The sequence below is a fragment of the Onychomys torridus genome, chromosome 16 (genome assembly GCF_903995425.1).
Source record: "Onychomys torridus chromosome 16, mOncTor1.1, whole genome shotgun sequence".
Taxonomy (NCBI): Eukaryota; Metazoa; Chordata; class Mammalia; order Rodentia; family Cricetidae; genus Onychomys; species Onychomys torridus.
In genome coordinates, this window is record NC_050458.1 from 47,809,750 (window position 1) to 47,830,683 (window position 20,934).

Here is a 20,934-nt window from a genome sequence, read left to right on the forward strand (position 1 = left end):
CTTCTAGTGGGGCTCATAGAAGTGGGTAGAGAAAGAACCAGGGCTTTGACCACAGCTTGCTCTTAAATCTGGAAGTCTTACACCATTGGGAATGATAACTAGGAATTACTTCCAGAATGGTGTAAAGCAAATGCTCACTCAAGCAAGACACCCACAAGTCCATGTGTGCACATGTCTAACCCCACACTGCCCTGCACTGCCAATGGGATTCTGGCACCGATAGGCTGAGTGACCTCTCTCAAGTTGCTTGTCCAAGGTGGCTAGAGGCAGATCCACACACTGGGCCCCATTCCTTTTTTATTTTTTCTTTTTCTTTTTGGTTTTTGGTTTTTCCAGACAGGGTGTCCCTGTGTAGCTTTGCACCTTTCCTGGAACTCACTCGGTAGCCCAGGCTGGCCTCGAACTCACAGAGATCCGCCTGGCTCTGCCTCCCAAGTGCTGGGATTAAAGGCGTGCACCACCACCGCCTGGCCCATTTCTTTGGACACAAATATGGGTGCCTGGCACACCTGCAGGGCAGGGGTTTCCGGAAGGGGGGGTGCATGCTTCTGCTGTGCTTGCAAAACTAGAAGGCAAGACAGAGAAACGGCTGGATGGCCCTCGCTCCTCTTTCTCCCCGGAAGGACCCGAGAGGAGACCTTACCTCTAACCAGAATGAAGGTGCCGCTGCCCTGCGCCGAGACGCGCCCTTGGACTAAGCAGTAATAAGTGCCTGTGGCCGCTGCAGTTGGCAGGCTGAGTTTAACCGTGCAATCCAGGGTTTGATTCCCTGCGCCAGGACTGTGTTGGCAGTCAATCGGCTTCTCCAAGCTTCTCTTGCCATGGAGATCCTCATGAAAGAAGCTAACTGTGAAGTCCTTGAATTCTGGGGTGTCCTGATGGTTGATTCTGCAGCTAAAGGAGACAGGCGTGTTGGCCAGACAGACCAGGATAGGGAGGCCGGTGTGGGTCACTGATATCCCTCCTGTGGGGAGAACGACAGGGTAAAGTGACAGCTCACTGGACGTTTCCTCACCCCACGCAGACCTCCTGCATGCTGACTGCACAGGGTGATTCTCACAGAGACTCCATTTCTCCAACATAGGGAGGCCGGGCAAGAGCTTTGGCAGAAGAAGACAGAGTCGGGAAGGTCAAGCGTGAGGTCAGATTCTTCAACAGGTGGGAAATAAAGCAGACACACCTGGGGCTGAGGGGGCCTCAGAGCCTGTGCTCCTAAACCTCTCCCCCCCACAAAACACCCCCATTTGTTACCCATACAGACCTAAGGGGCCAAAAGCTAGTGTAGAAATGAAGGAAAGGGGAATGCAGGAAACCGGAGCACTTCCCGGCAGGGGACAGAGAGAGCAGGTCTTCCTGCTAGCAGGGGAGGCTGGCCAGCAGGCAGAGATGGGCCATTCCTGGAATCAGGGCTTGGAGAACTCTTGTCAAGTCCCCATGTGGTCTAACAAGCCGTTTCACCAGGAGCTGTCCTCCAAAGATGTGGACCTGCTCACGTGGCATCTTGTGTCCGGTGCCCATCACAAGGCCAGTTCCGCTGGAACCACCCTCCCTGCCCCACACTCATCAGAAAACAGTCTAAATACCCCGAAAGCAGCAGCCCGGCTCAGCTGAGCCTCCTGCAAGCTTCTGAGATGCTGTTTAGATTTGGAGCGGGGTCAGCAGCCACCGCCCCCGACTTTGGCAACACAGGCCTCTCAGCTTCAATATTCCATGCCTCCCGGGCCCTTCCTCTCCAGCAGCTGAACAGCAGACAGTTTTTAAATTGAGGTCGGCAGCAAGCAGCCAAGAACACGCAGGCCGGCTTGTTAATCGGGAGAAGATCGTGCGTTTTGAGACGCTTAGAAACTCTCAAGATTTATTTTGCTGAGGGAAGTGAGCTATGAGCCTCCTGCCTGTGGGCTGGCGTGAAGCCAGGAGGGTCTTTTCTGGCCTCTTCAGCTTGCCCATAAGGAAAGGGCCCTCAGGGGAGGCTGGGCTGTCTGGAAGATTCCAGGGCAGGGATGGCGATGATCCTCCAGTGAATCCTTACAGCTCTGAACAGGCTGATGTTTTGAATTTGCTGTTGAGCCTCTTTCTAAGAGACTCTCTACCCCTTAAAGAACAGGGAGCATTGAAAGTGCCATGTTCTCTGTCAGAGTGCCCAGGCCCCTTCCCTAGCAAGAAGTCCCTGTCCTGAGCTTCCGCAGGCTGGCGTTACCCTCTTACTCCCTGGCCTCTAGTGCAGAGCAGCTGTGGCTTAACTGTACTCTACACACACTGTAGTACCAGCATGGTGGTGCTCTAGCTTTGCCATTAAGAATCCTCAATTCAGGGGAGAGGCCGTCTGAGATACCGCACGGCTGGGTAGAGGAGGCAAGGGGCAGGTGTTATGGCATGATCTCCCAGGGTTCCAGACCGGCTGGAAAGTGCATGAAGCCAGAGCCTGGAATGAACTACAAATGATCGAGAGCTCTGCCCACTCCGCCGCCAGCTCATCTGTCACACAGCCCCTCTGTCCCATGCTTCTGTCTGTCCTTCCTTCTGCAGCTGCTCTGCCTGCAGCCCCCTATACCTGCAGAGACCCTCTCTGTGGCCTGTCTGCTCCCCCTCCCCCTGTGTCCCTCACCTGGAGAGGTCTCTGTCCAGAGCCCCTTTACCTGTGCCCCCTTCCTGTGGCCAACTCCTGAGAGCCTAGTCTTGGTTCCTCAGAGGCTCCCGATACCTGATCCTCCTTACGGGCTCTCAATATGCTCCTGTCAGGCCGCCGGGGTAAGCAGAGCCTGGCTGGCTTCCCCAGGGTTTCCAAACCAAAGGGCAGAGGTTGGAATGCCACTGAAGAGACCTAGTAAGGGGTCAACCCTCCTCCCCGGGACCTTTTGCTTCTCCAGTGTTACGAGGTCACTCTCAGACTAGGGGAGGTAGATGTGCTGCCAGCATGACGAAGCCACATTCCCATTTTTCCTGGCAGGAAGACATCCATCCATCCAATTGTCTTCAAACCTCCCCACCCCCAAGCACCCTTCTCGAAAACAATGGAACCTGCTAGAGCAACTAAGCCAATTGTAGTGGGTGGCCATCCCAACCTTGGCCTGGAAGTTCCAACCCCCATTGAGGCTTCGGTAATGGTCACGCCCACAAGGCGGGGCTGAGGGAGGAAGCTGAAGACCAAGGATTGAGAGGAGGTCTCTCTTGGTTCTGGGACCCTGGCTGCTGCAGGTAGACCAAGCAGAGTTCTCCAGAGGTTCGCCATACCTTTGCCAGGCCCTGCAACCTACCCCTTCATTTGTAAGCTACCCCACAAAATAAACCTCCCTTTTAACTACATGGAGTGGCCTTAATAATTTCACCAATAGCCAATCTTTGCAATTCTGGAGAAAGCTATAGAAATAGATGTCTGTTGTTCAACAGCCTTCGTGGGATTTGCTGTTTTAAGGTTAAAGGGTTAGGATCATGAAAATTCAGGGCCTGGCTCTGGCCAGCCATCATGCACAGAGACTTTGGAATGATTGCCTCAGGCCTTAACGGAAGTGCCAGGTCTAGAGGGGGAGAGAGGGCACAGCTCCTTGAACGTCCTATAAGCAATGATAACTGGTCTGGAGATGGCCAAGAGCCAGGAGGAACTCAGGGTGTCTGGTCTGGAGATGGAGTCCGTCACTGTCCCTCCTTCGTGAGGTGTCAGCACCCCACACGCCTGGACCATGTAGCCCCTTGTGGATATCCAGCCCCCCTCCACTCCATTTGTCTGCCAGGGAGAAGCAGCTCCCATTTAAGGTTCAGAGCTGCAAATGCGCTCACAGAAATTCTAAGTCTGTGAAACTTCTCCTCCAGCATTTGCTGTGCCCTGAACACACACACACACACACACACACACGCACGCACGCACGCACGCACGTGCACACACACAGTTAGGGTACCAGGCAGCTTGCAGGTCCCGCCTGGCCTGTCAGCATCCCCTGTGTGATGATAAAGGCTGATGTAAGCCCAGACATCTGGGGTGGGAGGAAAGTCGGGTGGAAGGGAGGGAGCATTCAGTCTCTCTAGGTAGGTCAGGAGGTGCCTGGGAGTTGAAAACTTTCTTGACTTGGAGTGGGTATCCAGAAATAGAAGGAAAAGAACATGAATAGAACATCTACCCTAGCCAGGTATGACAGGCTAAACGCCAGCCTGATACCACGAGGCAATTATAGTAACCACACTCCACAGACAAAACCAAGAAACATAAGAGACTCAAGGCTGGAAAGGTGGCTCAGGGTAGAGCTGGAGAGATGGCTCAGCAGTGAAGAGCACTGGCTGACTCTTGGGCATATGCCCAAGGAATGCTCAATCATATCACAAAGATACACGATCAACTATGTTCATAGCAGCACTATTCGTAATAGCCAGAACCTGGAAACAACCAAGATGCCCGTCAACTGAAGAATGGATTAAGGAAATGTGGTGCATATACACAATGGAGTACTGCTCAGCAGAGAAAAACAATGACAGCATGAAATTTGCAGGCAAATGAATAGAACTAGAAAATATCATCCTGAGTGAGGTAACCCAAACCCAGAAGGACAAACATGGTAATGTGCTCACTCATGAGTGGATTCTAGATATAAAGCAAAGAACAATCAGACTGCAACCCACAGAACCAGGGAGGCTACCTAGCAGGGGGGACCCTAGGATGACTGTGGCTTATAATAAGTTTTGGTTTTACTCAATCACTGGGCAAGCCTCAATCAAACATTTCACTGTAAGAATTTATACTGTATCAAGCTGATAATAGAAAAAAATAAACGTAGAAACAAACAAACAAACAAACAACAAAAAAAAAAAAAAAGGAAGAAAGAAAGAAAGAAAGAAAAGAAGAAAAAGAACACTGGCTGCTCTTCCGGAGACCCAGGTTCAATTCCCAGCACCCGCATAGCAGCTCACAACCATCTGTAGCTCTAGTCACAGGGGATCCAACGCCCTCTTCTGGCCTCTGCAGGCACTGCATGCAAGCGGTGCACAGACACATTCAGGCAAACACTAATAAACATATGATAAAAAATAAATAAAATTTCCCTGGGTGTGGTGGCGCACACCTTTAATCCCAGCACTCAGGAGGCAGAGGCAGGTGGATCTCTGTGAGTTTCAAGGTCAGACTGGTCTACAGAATGAGTTCCAGGATAGCCAGGGCTGTTACACAGAGAAACCCTGTCTCGGAAAAAAAAAAAAAAAAGAAAGAAAAAAAGAAAGGAAGGGAGGGAGGGAGGGAGGGAAGGAGGAAAAGAAGAGAAAAGAAAAGAAAAGAGAAAAAGAAAAGAAAGAGGGGTCTTAGGGGCTCAAAGCTCCGGGATTCATGAACAATAGAGCTGTGGCTGGAATGAGGCTTCACCTGACTCTGCTGAGGGGCATGAAGCAAGGGCCATAGACACAGGATGGAGAGGGGGTGGTGTTCACGGAGGAGCCAGACACAGTAGCCATCAGCTGCCAAAGACAGTCTGTCAGATCCTGGCAGCCATCTGCACAGTCCAGTCACGGACAAGTGGTTACATGCCCTTTGGCTCATGTCTCATGGATCTTTGAACTCTGGCAGTATGCCACTCGCAGGACAATGTGGCCAGGACAGGGAGCTGTCTGGATATCCTCTGCGGCTCTCTTCATGCAGCTGCCTTTGGAGGTAAGTACCCCAAGAGCGGGACTGAGTGGACCTGGGATTCCAGGGGGCTGAGGAGAGAGAGGTCCATGGGGTGTCTGAGTGGGTCTTTTTCTTTGTTTTGTTTTTTGTTTTTGTTTTTTGAGACAGGATTTCTCTGTGTAGTGCTGGCTGTCCTGCAACTCACTCTGTAGACCAGGCTGGCCTTGAACTCGCAAAGATCTGCCTGCCTCTGCCTCCTGAGTGCTGAAATTAAAGGCGTGCACCATCCCACCCAGCTTGAGTGGAACCTGCTGTCATTGCAATTCCCAGAACACAGCGGCCCTGACCCTACATGGTTCCCCTCTGTCTACTTCCACCCAGCGTGACCACGTTAAAGGACAAGAGTGGGAGAGTGTCTGAGTGGGAGAGAGATGAGGAGATCTGGCCCCACCCTCCATAGACTCCTAGCTGCACAGGGAGCAACCTTGGCCGAAGCCAAGGTCAGCATGGCCATCACAGGGTTGGAGATGTGAAGAAGGAGGTGATTGAAGAAGTCATTGGTGATTTGAAGTAGTCAAAGACTGTGACTTCCTCAGAGTCACCAGAGCTGCTGAGGGTCCCAAGGACCTTGACACAAGTTAGTGTGGCTTTTCTGGTCATGCTCAAGGTGCCACAGGCCTTCAGGATAAACTGAGACAAACCCAGTGCAGGGAAACAGTCCCAAGAACAGTCCCATGTGTCCTCTGCAAGGGAAGGGACTCAATGCCTCCGCTTTGGAGAGGTCAGGCAGGTCGTGGGTACGGGGCTTGGCAGGGTTCCACGAGGGCAGAGTAGGGCAGTGGGTGAGGAGACAGGGAGGACCCTGAGCTTTCCTCTTGCAGCAGCAGGGAGCCTCTCCTTTTGACCCAGGCAGAAACAGGGAGGCAGGAAGAATCGAAGGTCAGGTAGGAGTGTCTCTGGATGGGAACCTGGAAGCCTGTGTGATGGTGGCCTAGATAAAAAGAGGGAAGCCAGAAGAATTGAAGGTCAGGTGTCTGTAGGCATGTATGTGGGGGTGACATCTGTCTCCGGATGAAAGCCCCTGAGCCTGTGTGTAGAGGAGCAGGGCCAGCCAGAGACAGGAAGGGCCTAGGCTCTGTGCTCAGCTTGGCTTTGTCCAGTTTGGTCTTGAAGTCCTCTCTGCCCCTCTCTGTCCTCACTCACAGTCCCGGCGAGGAAGCACAGGCCACGGCTATGCTCACCTACTCCATTTTCCAGAGCTGTTCAGAGAAGACCCCAAGCACTGGAGGGAAGCACAGAGCCTAGCTGCAGACTGGGGTGGGATGAGAGGGGCCCAGGAACTGAAGGTGGCAGGCCCAGATGTGGATCCTGGCTCTGCCACTCAAAAGCTGTGTGACCTTGAGCAGGTAGGTAACTTTCTTTCTCTGGACTTCAGTAACTCTTCTCCAGCAAGGGAAGAGGAACAATGCCACCCTCACAGGGCCGTGGTGGGACCTCACACTTCCGGTTTAAGTGACACACTCACAGTGGGAGCTCCGGGGCCTGTCCAGACCCAGTTTTTATAATAATAACAATCATTATTATTATTATTATTATTATTATTATTATTACTACATCAGGTCTTTCCATAATTGAACACTGAGGTTGGTGTCACCTTGGAGTGTCTACTGGTGGCCCAGCCTGGAGGCGTCCAGCTAGGTGTCTAGTTTGTGTGAGGGGCAGGCAGTCTGGAAGCGTGTTCTCCACATAGCTGTCTTCTGCTCCTCCCTATCTGGGTTCAGTCTCCTTGGGAAAGACTCAGCCTATCACCCCTGGTGCCTGATGCCTTCCCTTTTAGGTTCTGCTGATTCTGTGATGACTTCAACTGACGTCAGGGCTGGGTGGAGTCACCAGGGACCTCTGTGCTGAGTCTGTGATGGGGAGCAATTTGCAATTAGAGAACCTGATCCAAGAGTGTAGGCACCCACCCGGACAGTCTTCCTCGGGGTGGCCAACAAACATCCCTCCTGCCATCTTCCTGTGGAACAGGGTTACCCTCCCTTCCAGCTCTCCTAGAAACTCACAGCCCTGTCCTTCCTGATCAAGCAGAGGCTCCCCTCTGGAGGAGGCCCAGTGGGGAGTCTGAAATCAATCCACAGGATTAAGACAAGCAATTTATAGAGAACAAGACACAGAGAGCACATTTCACGTGGGGTCCAGCTATCGTATGTGACCTGGTTTCAGTTATTCTCAGCTGAGTTCAGACAGGGTCACCCTAAAACATGCAGCTTTTGATTTAGGGTTCCTGTCCCCTCCAGCCCCTGCTCTTAGAGTCACCCTCTCCATATCCAGGCTCCCTTTCTGAGCTATGCTTCTGGGTACTGGCCTCGCCACACAGCCTAGACTCCTAGGTGAGACCAGGAGCTGCAGTTCCATTACATGGATGAAGAAACCAAGGTTCAGAGACAAGACGAGGTTTGCCCAAGCAGTACAGGTATTAAGCAGGGATGAGACTGGACTCTGGGTATTGCTGAGCCCTGCCCCCCCCCCCCCCCCGCCCACACACACACTTGTATTCACTATTCTGCTAGTTTCTAAAATGTCTGAGCCAGCAAAACTCAACTGAAAGGAATACACTCTTTCCAGGGAGCTGAAAGACGTGAGGGCATCTCCCTAAATGTGCAAATTAGCAAACAGGCAGACAAGGCTGACAAGATGGAAGGCTTGAGGGGAGAGCAATACTCAGAACTGACCTGGGTCCTATAAGCATCAGGGGAAGCTGCTACTGTCGGCCCAGCTCAAGGAGACCCTGTGACTCTCAGAAGAGGAAGCAGCCCCATGAACTCTCTACAGAGCAGTCTTGTAAACAAGGCTGAGTCCGAGGGCAGACAGTGGCCCTTTAAGCAGGAAGTGGATGAGAGGAATAACCTTGATAAATGCCTACCGTAGGTACAGAGGGGTTAATGCTTAAAGCTTTCCCTCACCCTGGCTCACACCAACTCTGCACCAGCTGTCTGACCTCGCCAGTGAGCTCTCCAGAATCCACCAGCCCCTCCAGAGTCTTGGCTGGCTGGCCGCCCTGCCTGCAACTCAATCCCTCCCAAGGCACCGAGTGTAGTAAGGGCCCGGGCGTGCTGATCAAAGGTATCCGCCCTGACTCAGGTCGATTTTAAAGGAAAACACTTTGATTCCAAGCTCCAAAGGAAAGCCGTTTCCCACGGTCTCTGTATGAGGCCTGGGGTTTGCCCTCCGATCCATTCTGGCAGCTCAGAGAGCTGCGACTCTTGAAAGGTCCCTCTAAAGGGTCCTCAGGAAGACATGGACTGTGGCTGCTGGTTTGTCCCTGAGCCTCAGCCATGTGCCTTGAGTGTGAATCTCAGGACACTGCAGGGCAGCCGGCCAGTCACTCATGATGTGGCAAGCAGTTGCCAAGCGGCTGGTGCAGGCACTGAAAGGCGACCTTTGAACGGTGGGTGTCTTACTGAGTTTTAGTGCTAATGTTCTGCAAATGGCACGCTCAGATGGGCTGTCATACCGCTCGACACCTCTGAGTCACAGTTGCATACAGATGTGGTTTGGCTGCAGGCCCTTTCCACAGCTTGTCCCCATCCTATTCTCACGTTTCCAGACCTCAGACCCGGGAGTGCAGGAGAGTTACATGGAGATACAGACAAAAGGACCGTTTTGTCGGGGGTTTGGCCTGGATTACGCTCTCAAGTGCTGACTGGGGTTTCAGGGGCAGTGGCCTCTCTTTGAGTCCCTTCACAGTCCATCTGTGTGGTGAGTGAGACCAGGGTTAGCTGGGGACTCGATGTCCCCCTTTTACCCATCTGTACCCTCCAAAGGATGGGTAGAAATGGAGACAGCACAAAAGAGTAGCAACAGGACTCTGTGTCTCGGTCTTTGAATGGGGGATGGGTAAAATGGCTGGAGGACCCCCCCTTCCCCCCCAGGGTCCTGGGAAGGGGTTGAGTGACTCAGTTGGAAAGTTAAACAACAGAAGGGAAAGTCTCCGGACTGTGGAAGCCCAGAGGACAGGACCTCACCCAGCCTGAGAGGGGACAGGATCTCCCTGGGAAAAGACCCTCAGACTGGGTCATTATTTTCTGAATTGTAATTCTTCAGGTCCGGGCCCCACCTCCTCCCTCCATAAAAGTGAGGCCGGCTCCGCGTAGAAATTCTGGAAACCACAGGGAAGGATCAAGAAGAAAGGCGGACTGTCTGCAGTTCGCCACCCTGACGGAGCAGCTGCGAACATTTTGATGTCTTTCTTTCTTTCCCATCTCTTTACCAGGCTGAACTTTGAAGGGAGAAAAGAGCAGGAGGCAGCCGGGTGGGGGAGGGGCAGGCAGGAGAGTTTTCAGCCTAAGAAAGCTCTCGGGTAAAGCAGTGTCTAGAAGTTTCCCCACGGGGCACCGAGTCGGGGCACTGTAGAGAAGGAGGCGAGAAAAAAAAAGAGTTTGTGGCTAGGGTGAGCAGGGCATCGGGGAATGAAGAGGTTGGGGGAGGTTGGAGCCGGGAAGGTGGCGGAAAACCAGGCATAGCCTCTGGGAGCTTTCACTTTAGAAGGGAAATGTCATTGCATTTTCGAAAGAGGACAAGAGAATACCACAGAGTTCCAACCAGGAGACCTGGGCTACCTAGAACTTCCCCAGCATTAGTGACTCATCCGGCTGCACCTTTCTTCCCCCCAGTCTGCTTTTAAAACACAAGCTCAGGGTTGGAGATGCAGCTCAGTTGGCAGAATGCTTGCCTAGCATGTGTGAAGCCCCAAGTTCAGTCCCCAGCATGGCATAAACCAGGTGTGGTACAGCATACCTATAATCACAGAAGCTGTGGGGTCAAGTCAGGAGGGAGGATCAGGAGTTCAAAGCCATCCTTGGCTACATAGCAAGTTTGAGGCTAGCCTGAGCTCTGAGAGACCCTGTCCTTAAAAAATAGCTACACGGGGGTTGGGGATTTAGCTCAGCAGTTGAGTGAGCACTTGCCTAGCAAGCTCAAGGCCCTGGGTTCAATCCTCAGCTCCAGGGGGGGAAAAAAGACAAAATAACAAAAAACAACTATACAAGCTTCCATTCTGTCTCCTCCTCAATCTCAGGGTCCCCCCAGATCCTACACTCTCAGCTGCCTCCTTCCACTAGGGCCTCCTCTTCCCCTCTCCATACCACAGCTTTGTAGGCTGCCTCTGTGCCCATCAGGAGATCTGTAAAGACAACAGGGGCTGTTCTGTGACTCCCACTGTTTCCGGTCTTGATTCCTGACCTGCAGACCTCTGTCTGTGGCGTCCCTTCCTCCTGGGCTCCCCAGCTGCCCTGCTATCTTTGATATCTGCAGCTTTTCTTACCTTGTCCACCTCCTAGGATCCTAAGATCCTTGGCACAGCCTAACCTGCCCCAGATGGCTCAGCTTTGTTCTGAAAAGTGAGGAAAGGCTCTCACGAAGTTCACCCCCCTAGGGGCCAACTGCTGGAAGTGAGGCTGTATGAACAGCCCACTGTCTCCTGGTGCCCGGGCTCCTTGGCGTGAGAAGGCCTAAGAAGGGCACACTTGAGTAGTCCACGGCTACACACATTTTGAATGTAGGCCTGTGCCCACCCTGACTTGGTGAGACTCAGCCTGCACAGTAGAGGGCACCCCTGCCTGGGCTCCATGGCCCGCTTCTGCCGGCTCAGCAGCAACAGGCGGGCCTGCGGTTTGCCCTCCCTTTCTCTACCAGAGTACCTCCGCAGGCAGGTGTCCGAGCAGGCCAACCACTTCTAAGCACCCTGCTAGGACCACAACACCTAGAACAAACCCCCAAGTTCAGCCACCTATCAAACAGACGGGTGAAACCAAGAGCCCCTAAGTCCCAGCTAAGAGTGTCCATAGGATGGGCCCTTCCATCTTGGACCTGCAGCCCCTCACCTGCTATAGGCTCTGTGCTGAATCCAGCCTCAGAGAGGACTGAGCCTGGCCCAGCCTTCCAGAGGCTCTGATGGTGTGTACAGAGACAGTGACTCACTGTCATCTACAGGAGGTATGGCAGAACTCTAGTGAGACCCCCAGACTGTGAGATTCCCAGGCACAGAGGAGAAGGTGGCAGGGGGGGAATGCTGGGCCCAGAGGAGTCGATGGGCAGGGTATACACTGATTGCACCCTGAGAAGTAAGTACCAAGCCACACTATTCACTGTGCCCACGTCTGAGGTCCCACACACCCTCAGTTTGAGGGTATAAGTGGTACCAAACATGACCCCCTGTCATTGTTAGCAAGAGGTTTGCATGAGAAACTACTGAATACCTCAGCGGATGGGGAGGGAGGTGGCGAGTGGTCAGGTAACTTGGCCAAAGTCTCTTGAGAACTCAAATCCAGGATGGCCAGGCCACCCTCGCCAGGCTTCCATGAGCTCCATCTGCCAACCTCAAGTCTTCCCTGACCTCCTCAGGCTCATCTGGAGTTTCACCATCTTCCTCTGTTGCTGCGCCAGCCCCAACAGCCAGAATCCTACCACAATAAACCTGGGCTAGAGCTACCAGGAGCAGGGGAGGGGAAAGGGCAGGTATCCCATGCTCACTTGTGAGCTTCTCCAACACCTGTCAACGCCCACTCACAAGGCCAGAGCAGCCACAGGTCAGAGACAGTAAGAGCACATTCAGCCCCTTGTGTAACCAGAATGAACAACTATCCTAACCCCCGGGGAAGACTGGGCTGTCTGGAGCTGCTTAATGTAGCTATTGTTACCGTTTTTTCTGAGTATCCCCCTGGGTGCTGAGCACCGTGCTGGGAGTCACGGAGTAAAGCCATAGGGCTGCATGTGGTCCCCATTCTGTGGACATTCAACATCCAGCCACACAGGATGATAGAAGTGGCTTCAGTGGGAGCATGTGCCCTGGAGCCTAATCCCCGGGGACACACAGAGGCACACATACACACCTGGAGACCATGTATATAGTCACAGCCCTAAACAGGACGCCCCTGAAATGCCCAGCACGGTTACAGACTCTGCAGTGTGTTCACTTAGCAGGACGTTCTACAGCAGGTGTCCACACAACATGGCAGGCTTGTGGGCCATATTGGTTATGTCCCAGCTACTCTGCCGTCACAGATGGTCCATGAACAAAAAGCACGGCTGTGTCCCAGGAAAACTTAGTTATGGACATGGGAATTTGAACTTGGTGTAAGCTTCATGTCATGAAATATTTTTCTTTTGATTTCTCCCCTGCCTCCATACCATTTCAAAAAAATATGAAAAACTACTCATAACTCTCAGCTGGATTTAGTCCAGGGGCCATAACCTGCTACTTTTACTCAGTAGCAGAAACAAATGTCACCTACTTCTTATCTGCTGGATATACCTTAAAAGGCATAATGTTGAATCCAAGAGACACCCCACAGAAGAGTATACACAGTAGCGTTTCAGTTACATCAAGTTTAAAAGCAGACAAACTAGGTTCAGTGGTCCCGCACCTGCTTAGTGTGTGTGAGTTTTCACACTCAGTGTTGAAACAAAGCAGCCAAACTACTCCGCCATAAGTAACTTTGTGCTAAATGATGAAAGTATAAAGAAACAGGTCCAGGTTTACCTAGCAGCTCCATGTCCATGATCAATCAGAAGAAAGCAATACCTCTAAGGGGAGAAACGGTGTCTCTGGAAGAATGTTCTGGAATGTTCCAGAATGTTCTCTGGCTTGCCCTATGTTGCACGTTTTTTGTTTTGTTTTGTTTTGTTTTTGGGGGGGGAGGGTAGTATTTATAAATTCATCACCATACTTTCCAGTATGTGTATTACATTTCACAATTACAATGAAGAAGGCATTGAGGATAGGACCTACTGGGACAGTGTCTGAACCTCTACCTGACAGGCATTATAATCCGCTGGCAACAGTCTCACATCCCACTGCTCTGGGAGACTCTCCTCTTCAGTCACACAGAACCTCTGACTGTTCCTTTCCGCAGCTTTGTCTTCTGGCCTCCCGGCCTTTATCCATGCTGTGCCTGTTGCCAGCTCACCCGCTCTGCCCTCCTCTGGGTCCGGCCCCCAGCCAGTGCCCTCTGCAGCAGGTAGCCTTTCCCACACTGCCTGAGCCCACCTCGGCACTACACTGCCTCTCTGCAGGCCTCTGCCTCCCAAGCTCTTTATTGGGATTAAACGAAGATGAAAGGCAGGGACCAGTGGTGACAGAGGCTGGAGAGGCAGGGAGGGAGGCAGGAAGCCTTAGCTTGCAGAAGGCAGAGCCACTATTCATGTTTGGGAACAAAGAGAGGGATGACATCTGAGGCCAGAGAGCACAGTCAGATGCACACATGAACTCCATCTGGGTCCTGTTTCCTAGGACAAGCCTCATGATCTCCACCCGACTGAGAGAGGGGGCCTGGGCCTTGTTCACTTCTGTCGCCCACAGTGTCTAGAGACCTGTGGCCCCAGAGGCTCTGTAAGCCACTTCAATTCCCTCCCTCCGCCATGGGTATTTGAGAGAGAAATCAGTAAAGCTGAAAACAGTCGGCAGAGAAAATGACTGACATTCGTCCAAGACACCGAGGCCCAGAAACAAGCTGATTACCCCAAGTCACAAAGAAGTCAAAGGAAGCATTGGAATCTCAGCATTTGAAAAAAGTGAGGCAGGAAGATGGATGGAGAACTCAAGGCCAGCCAGGGCTATATGACAAATTACAAGTTACGCGTTGAAATTGTGTCTCAAAAAAAAAAAAAAAAGAAAGAAAGAAAGAAAGGAAGGAAGGAAGGAAAAGAGAGAGAGAGAGAGGGAGGGAGGGAGGGAGGGAGGGAGGCAGGGAGGAAGGAAGGAAGGCTAGCAAGATGATGGCTCAGTGGGTAAAGTCGTTTGTGGTGCAGTCTTGGTGACCTGGGTCCGATCCTCAGATCCCATGTAAAAGTGGAAGGAGAGAACTGACTCCACAATGTCATCCTCTGATCTGTGTGAAATGCTTGCATCGCACACCCACACAATAATATAATAGTAATAACAATAAACCAAATGAGAGGGAGGAAGAAGAAAGGAAGGAAGAGGAAAAGAAGGAGGAGAAAGAAGACGGACTCTACTCTTACAGAATCAGGTATGGTAATGCAAGCCTATAATTCTAGCACTCAGGAGGAAGCTGCGACAGGAGGATTGCCATGAGTTGGAGGCTATTTAGGAAGCCCTGTTTCACAAACCCGAGAGAGAGAGAGAGAGAGAGAGAGAGAGAGAGAACACTCAGGCCCTCGCAGACAAGGATGTATGGGAGAGCTCTTAAAGCCTGCTACAGGCATGTGGGGAAAAGCAGAAGCTGTGATGGACAAGGGGGCGGGATTGACAGGGGGTGGAAATGAGATGAGGGCCTGTGTGTTCCTAATCAGCTCCAGAAGCGAAGGAGAAGGCCTTCTCTTCTCATGCAAGAACAGGAAGAACTTCTCTATAGCAGAGGGTTTGTTGCAATGCAGGGGGGGAAGAAAATCTGTTTCTGTTTTTGTTTGTAGCGCATCCTCTTTCAAAACAGCTTCCCTGCAGCTGCAGAAGCTTGGCCAGCAAAGCCTCCAAGTCAGTCCTTGGCCTTTGGAGACGAGAACCACACAGGGAAAAGATGGGAACTTGCGGGAGAGTAAGTTAAAATGACTAAGCGGGACTTTTTTATTTCTCTAAAGTGGGGAATGAGGGTTGTTGAGACAGGGTCTCACTCTGTGACCCAAGCTAGTCTGGAACTAACAGCAATTCTCAGACTCCCAAGTCCTGGGATTACAGGAATGGGTCACAACATCTCACTTACATGTAAGTTCAAACACACTGTCGGTAACAGGTCCTGTCTATCTTCTGGCTGTCTTTACATAGGTCTGGGGTGAGCAGTGTAGAACAACATTAAAGAAGACAAGCCACAGGGTCTGTCCCCCAGCCTGCTCTGAGACTGCCCGAGTTGGCTCCCGGCTCCCCCCACCCCTCCAGTGTAAATTTTCCTATGAAGAACGGTCTTTGCAAAGTAATAGCAGAGTCCACTGGGCAGGGTTCTGGCTGGGCCGAGGCTGAGTCTGAAGCTGACCCTCGCCTATAGCCTACCTTCCACTCTACTGCCTGACTTCAGACTTGTGGACAGACCTCCATGGGTTTGACTCCCTATCGGTGACGTGACGCCGAGGACATTCAGTGCTGGGTCTATGTAAAGGTTCAGTGAATGCTAATTCCTGATTATCAGAATAACGGTTTGTTATTAAACGAAAAGGGGGATGTGACACAGTCAGGGCAGACGCAACTCCTAGTCACCTCCTCAAAGTCTAAGTGGCCCTGGGGAGAGGCCTCAGCGGGAAAATGCTTGCGGTGGATGTGTGAGGACCTGGGTTCGAATCCCTGGAAGTCATAGAAAGCACAGTAGCGTGTGTCTATAACCCTACTGTTCCTGCCATAAGATGGGGGGGGGCACCGACGGAATCCTTGGAAGCTTGCAGGTCCGCTAGCCTGGCATAGGCAGCAGGGACAAACAAAGAAATGCCATCTCAGACAAGGTGGAAGGCAAGGAGGGCACCTGAGGGTGCCCTCCGACCTCTGCGCACTCACCATGGCACGTACACTCTTACAAAATAAATAAATAGAAGTCAAACCGAGAAGAAAGCACACACTCAGCCGCCATGGTGGAGTGGCCCTGGGTCTGTCATGAGCCAGATGCTAGCCCGGCCAGGCCAGGGCAAGGACACACAGTACTTGACAGACCTGCCCCAACACTGCCAGGGAGTGGTGCAAGCTATTCTGAGGAGGACACCCTCCGAGATACACTGGCCTGGACAAACTCTTCCCCCATCCCATAGCCTGCTCTGGATCCAGATCTCCCAGATTCCAAGGGAGCCTGGAACCAGGAAAAGGCAACAGTGTTGGCCCCACTCACACGGGTCATAAAATCCTTGGCCTCTGGCTGTGTTTCAGGAAGTGGGAAGTGTGGCCTTAACAGTAACTGTGCCCCAGGGCGCCATGCTCTGGCTAGCTACCATCCTATCTATGTCCTCTATGGTTAACCAACCACCAACAATGGCACCCAGGGCAGCTCTGCCCACCTGACAGATTCAACGTGATAGCTCTACCACAGCACCCACATAAAGAGCTGTTTCTTCCACAGACTCCATACCTGACCTCAAAACACAGCACCCACTCTCCTTGTTTAAGGACCAGGGGCCCAAGCGATGCTGTCAGGGAAGCTGTTAACACGGCAGTGAAGACCCGGCACTGTCCCCCCCACCTCTTCAAACGCCACCTTGGCAAGGCATTAGCTAAACATCTGAGTTCCCAAAGACTTCCCCTGTGGAGTCTACAGTGTTCAAAAGCAACCCGCAAATCCCCAGAGGCAGGTCCCGAGAATTAGCTGCTCCCTCTGGATGAAAGTCACTCTGATGTACATGAACAAGAGGACATGAGGAGGAGACTTGCCTGCTAGCTGCGGGGTCCAGGGCACCAGCAGCAACCAGAGGAACCACCAAGCTGAGAGCCAGCTGGGAGGGTGCAGGCATCCCACCCGGGCCCAACACCACAGAAGCCGGCTCTCCATCCGACGCTTCAACTCCAACACTGCGACCTGCGAGCAGGACGCTTGATCAATAGAGGCTATGGCCACTGCCCCGACACACAGTTCCCTTTTGTGTCCCCGTGAGTTCCTCCTCTGGATGCCTTTCTGCTTCCTCAAGCTGTTCCTCTCTTCTGTAACCCCGACTTCCCTCTGAAATAGTGGGAGCAGCCTTAGTGGGGGTTCCAACGGATAAGCAGCCTGGGACTCAGAGAAGAGGTGAGAACCTAGACCCCGCCCCCCAGCTTCCTGTCAGCTTCCTTGGCCCCTTGCAGAGGAGGATCCTGCCCTGGAAACAGTGGTAACCACGCTCCTTCGGTTAGTGCTTTACATGTCTAAAACCCTAAAATTGACCACAATCCCACCTGCTCAGGTGGCTCCTCTGCAATGTTCCTGCAGCTCCTTGAGAAGGTGTCCTGAAGAGTGGGGGTTTTTTGGGGGGGGGCATAGGAAGAGGAAGGCTGAGGTGGAGGAATGGCAGACTGTAAGCCTGAAGGGCCTGAGCTACTCAGCCTCAGAGGGAACCCTAACACTCCAGGGACGAGAGTAGGCACTGGCCAAGCGAGGGCCTGGGAAGGCTCTTCAGAGAAACTCCTCTTGATTTGCCTTAACTGTCCTTACTCCTCCTGGTGGCTCCCCTAGCCTGAGTTCACCCCATGTCCCCCAAACGAGACATTACACAGCTTTCCCATCAGCTCTGCTCTCATTGGCCCTACCTTTCTAGAGGCGACAATGATGGCCTACTGCCAGGCCCCAATCCTTAGCAGACTCTAGGGAGAACTCTTGGAGTCCTGGAGCCTGTGTCCTGAGTGGCAGGGGTTGCATGGGCAGGTGGAGGAAGTGGGCAGGAAGGAAGCTGAGTGCCGGACCTGCTGAGCACCGAGTTTTCCCATTAGCACCACTAACCTGAGAGAGTCCTGAACGGCCCCACCCCACCAATGAGAAACTTCAGCCTGAGGCTGCTTTGCTTGTCCATGATATGGGCAAGACTGGTGGGCATAAACTGGAAGGCCAGACAGATTTATACCTGAATTTCCTTTGCCATTTCTGCCACCGCGGTGGAAGCTGGGCACGTGGCTGAGGTCTCACGATGTCACCATGGGCTTATGTGGGGGTCTTGCCTGAGCCCCCTCCCTTTGGCCTCTGCACAGGAATGGTGAAAGCTGCCGGGTGTTCCGGAGCAGTAACCCCGAGGCTGGAGCGTGGAGGCAAGCTGCCATAGGCCACCCACCCGCTGAGGAAGACATATGAACAGGAGAAGATGCATCGCGAAGGGGCGGGCCGGGACCCAGGAGGTATTGGCTGTTGATCCATCAAGGTGATACATGATCACGGGTGTCACAGCGAAGCGTGGATAATCTGCTTCATGCCGCTCCCCAGCTCCTGTGGGGAGCAGGTTGTCTAAGCTTTTCGGTGCCATGGTGATAAACGTCATGTTAATGCCTCGGTGCACAGAGGGAGCATTTTAAAGGCTTCGGTCTGTGCCTCCGTGAGTTTCCTCATGACTTGGCACCTGGAGGTGCCTGAGTGCCAGACTGCATGAAGCACAGAGCCCTGCTTCTCCAACACTAATGCTGTCCCCATGCCTGCCCCGGTGCCAGCTCACTGCTCCTGCCTGCCTGTGTTTGGCTCTGCTCGGCATCCCAGGTCTTCAGCTCGACAGACTTTGTGCCTGGTAAGGGAGTTGCTCAGAGGCCCAGTTCTCCCTGGGCTCCCAGTGGGGCTGCTGAGGCCCACACCTATACCACAGCATGGCACACAGCTGTGACTGCGGAGACAACAGCCGAGTGGCTGGTTCACTATGCGCTTCTGATCTCCCGGAAAGAGAGGTGGGCACAGGCCTGAGGAAAAGAGCCCCTCTGGCCCAGAGACAACATGAAGGAAATTAAACCACAGCACATTCAGAAACCTAATGATCACCACAACTTTGCAGCACCCTGTCACCCAGGGCTGTGAGTGGCAGACCAGCGGGGCTCCATTCCGCTCATTGGTTTTTCCAGGCCTGCACCCTGGGCGGGAGCTGTGAATAGGCAGAATGGAGGCCCTGAAGATAGGAAGACAGGAAAGGGTTGAGGTGTCACAGCTCTGGGCTATGCCGTTGAGCTTGACACTGTAGATGACCTCGTTGGGGACAGTACCTCTGGGCCATGGCTAGAGTCTCGCTCGGCATCTACCAACTTACCTACCATCTATCCTTTACACGTTGCTAGGCCAAGCCTCTAAAAGCACTGGCCTTCTGAACAGATACAGAAGGGTAAGAGCCCAGCTTTAAAGAATCCTGTCTAAAGGGAGCAGCAATAACCCAGATCAATTCAGTATGACTGTGTGGTCCAGCCTAGCTGTTGACATGGAACACTCTTCATGAGCTTTTCATTTCTAACTCAATGCTCCCAGCAATCCTGTGCAGAGATTGCTCCCATTTTATAGACACAGAAACTGAGGCACAGGGAAGACAAGGTAGTTTCTAACCAGTACTCTACCAGTCCAGTGGTTCTCAACCTTCCTAATGCTGCGACTCTTTAGAATAGCACACAGAGCAAAGAGGGATGTTGGGGAAGGAACAAAGCATGGTGGGCTCCTCGGAGGGCTTCATGGACATCCCTGAAAGAGGAAGTAGACGGGAACCTGGGAGCACGTGGTCTCTTGCAGTCCCCCAGCCCCCCCAGAGCCACCTGGATACTAAGACTAAAACCTCCCTAAGAAGACCAACTCGCCAGCCTCCAGTTGACTTCATGGGTGTTTCTTGTGTGCCAGGCAGTAAAGACATCAAACCGAAATCAGAATTTTGCCCTCAGAGCATCCCAAGAAAAACAGACCCCAGAAAGGGAGCTTGGACCCAGCTGCTGCTGCCTGGCCTGAGTTTGGAGGTTCTTCTCCCAGAAACAGAAGGGCTCAGACAAGAGATCTCCAGCCCAGCTTCACGTCACCTCTTCTTCCTCAAGATTCTAGCTCCCAAGAAATCCATCAGCAAGGAGACCCCGGTCAAGAGGGGCCCTTTGTTCCGACCTAGTGGTTCAAACAAGAGCGATCCATTCTATTGGTTCTAGAGACATTTCTGTCTAGGGTGTCAGAGAGACATCCTTCTGTCCTTCCGGTACCTCATGTGCCCACGGTGGCAAGGGCAACCTTCTGTCCTAGGAACACCGGGCTTGCATTTGGGAAGAACCCTCTCCAGCACTGGGACACTGATCTGCAGTTGGGTGGTGCAGGCCTTTGGCTGAGTGGATCACCAGCCTGACGGGTCTAATTGGGCCCTCACCGACACAAGGCAAGAGAATTGTCAATGACTCTGGGAATGGACACGAATACAATCATGAGCTGGCCCTCAGTGGGCCACCTCCTTACCTGGGAGGGAATGCACTCTCTGCCACTGGAAACAGGCAAGCCCATCTGGAACCCATCACCCCACACGCTGAGGGGAGGTTCCTGCCCTGGCAAGAAGCCCAGGCTGGCCCATCTCCAAATCCCTTCTCAGTTCAGGTTGCCCTATATCTCTGGCTGTCCCTCCCATATCAGACCTAGTTTTAAAGGCTTCTCACGCATGTGCTACTTCCACGGCCACATAAACCTTGTGTGGGAGGAATTATCATTGCCCCTAATTTGCAGATTAGCAAAATGAAGTTCACAGAGTAACAACCCACTTGCCTCAAGCCCCTTGAGCTTGGAAGCAAGGAAGCAGTCAGGTAGGAACTTGGGATCCTGGGTCTGCCCTTGGGCCCTGTGGGCTCCTGCAGTTGCCCTGATTTTCCAATCAAAGCTGCTATCCTAACTCTCATTTTACAAATATAATGAGGTAAATAGAATAAACTAGCTGTTTGGAGGTGGCAAAGGGGACCAGAGGGTCTAGGACCAGCACCT

At 52.6% G+C, this 20,934-nt stretch overlaps 1 protein-coding gene across 2 annotated transcripts in view; it reads right to left on the reverse strand.

Moving 5' to 3' along the window:
- The window catches only part of Nfam1 (NFAT activating protein with ITAM motif 1), a 36,755-nt gene that overhangs the window by 15,605 nt on the left and 216 nt on the right, over window positions 1–20,934 (reverse strand). The window contains exons 1-2 of one of the 2 annotated variants that reach the window (XM_036208320.1): window positions 16,944–17,119; window positions 644–964 (exon numbers count right to left, since the gene is read on the reverse strand). In XM_036208320.1, coding sequence (XP_036064213.1) covers window positions 644–964; window positions 16,944–17,061 — 439 coding nt within the window. In that variant the 5' untranslated portion in view covers window positions 17,062–17,119. Of the gene's footprint in view, window positions 1–643; window positions 965–16,943; window positions 17,120–20,934 lie in introns of those variants that run through there. The other variant, XM_036208321.1, reaches the window with a different exon arrangement.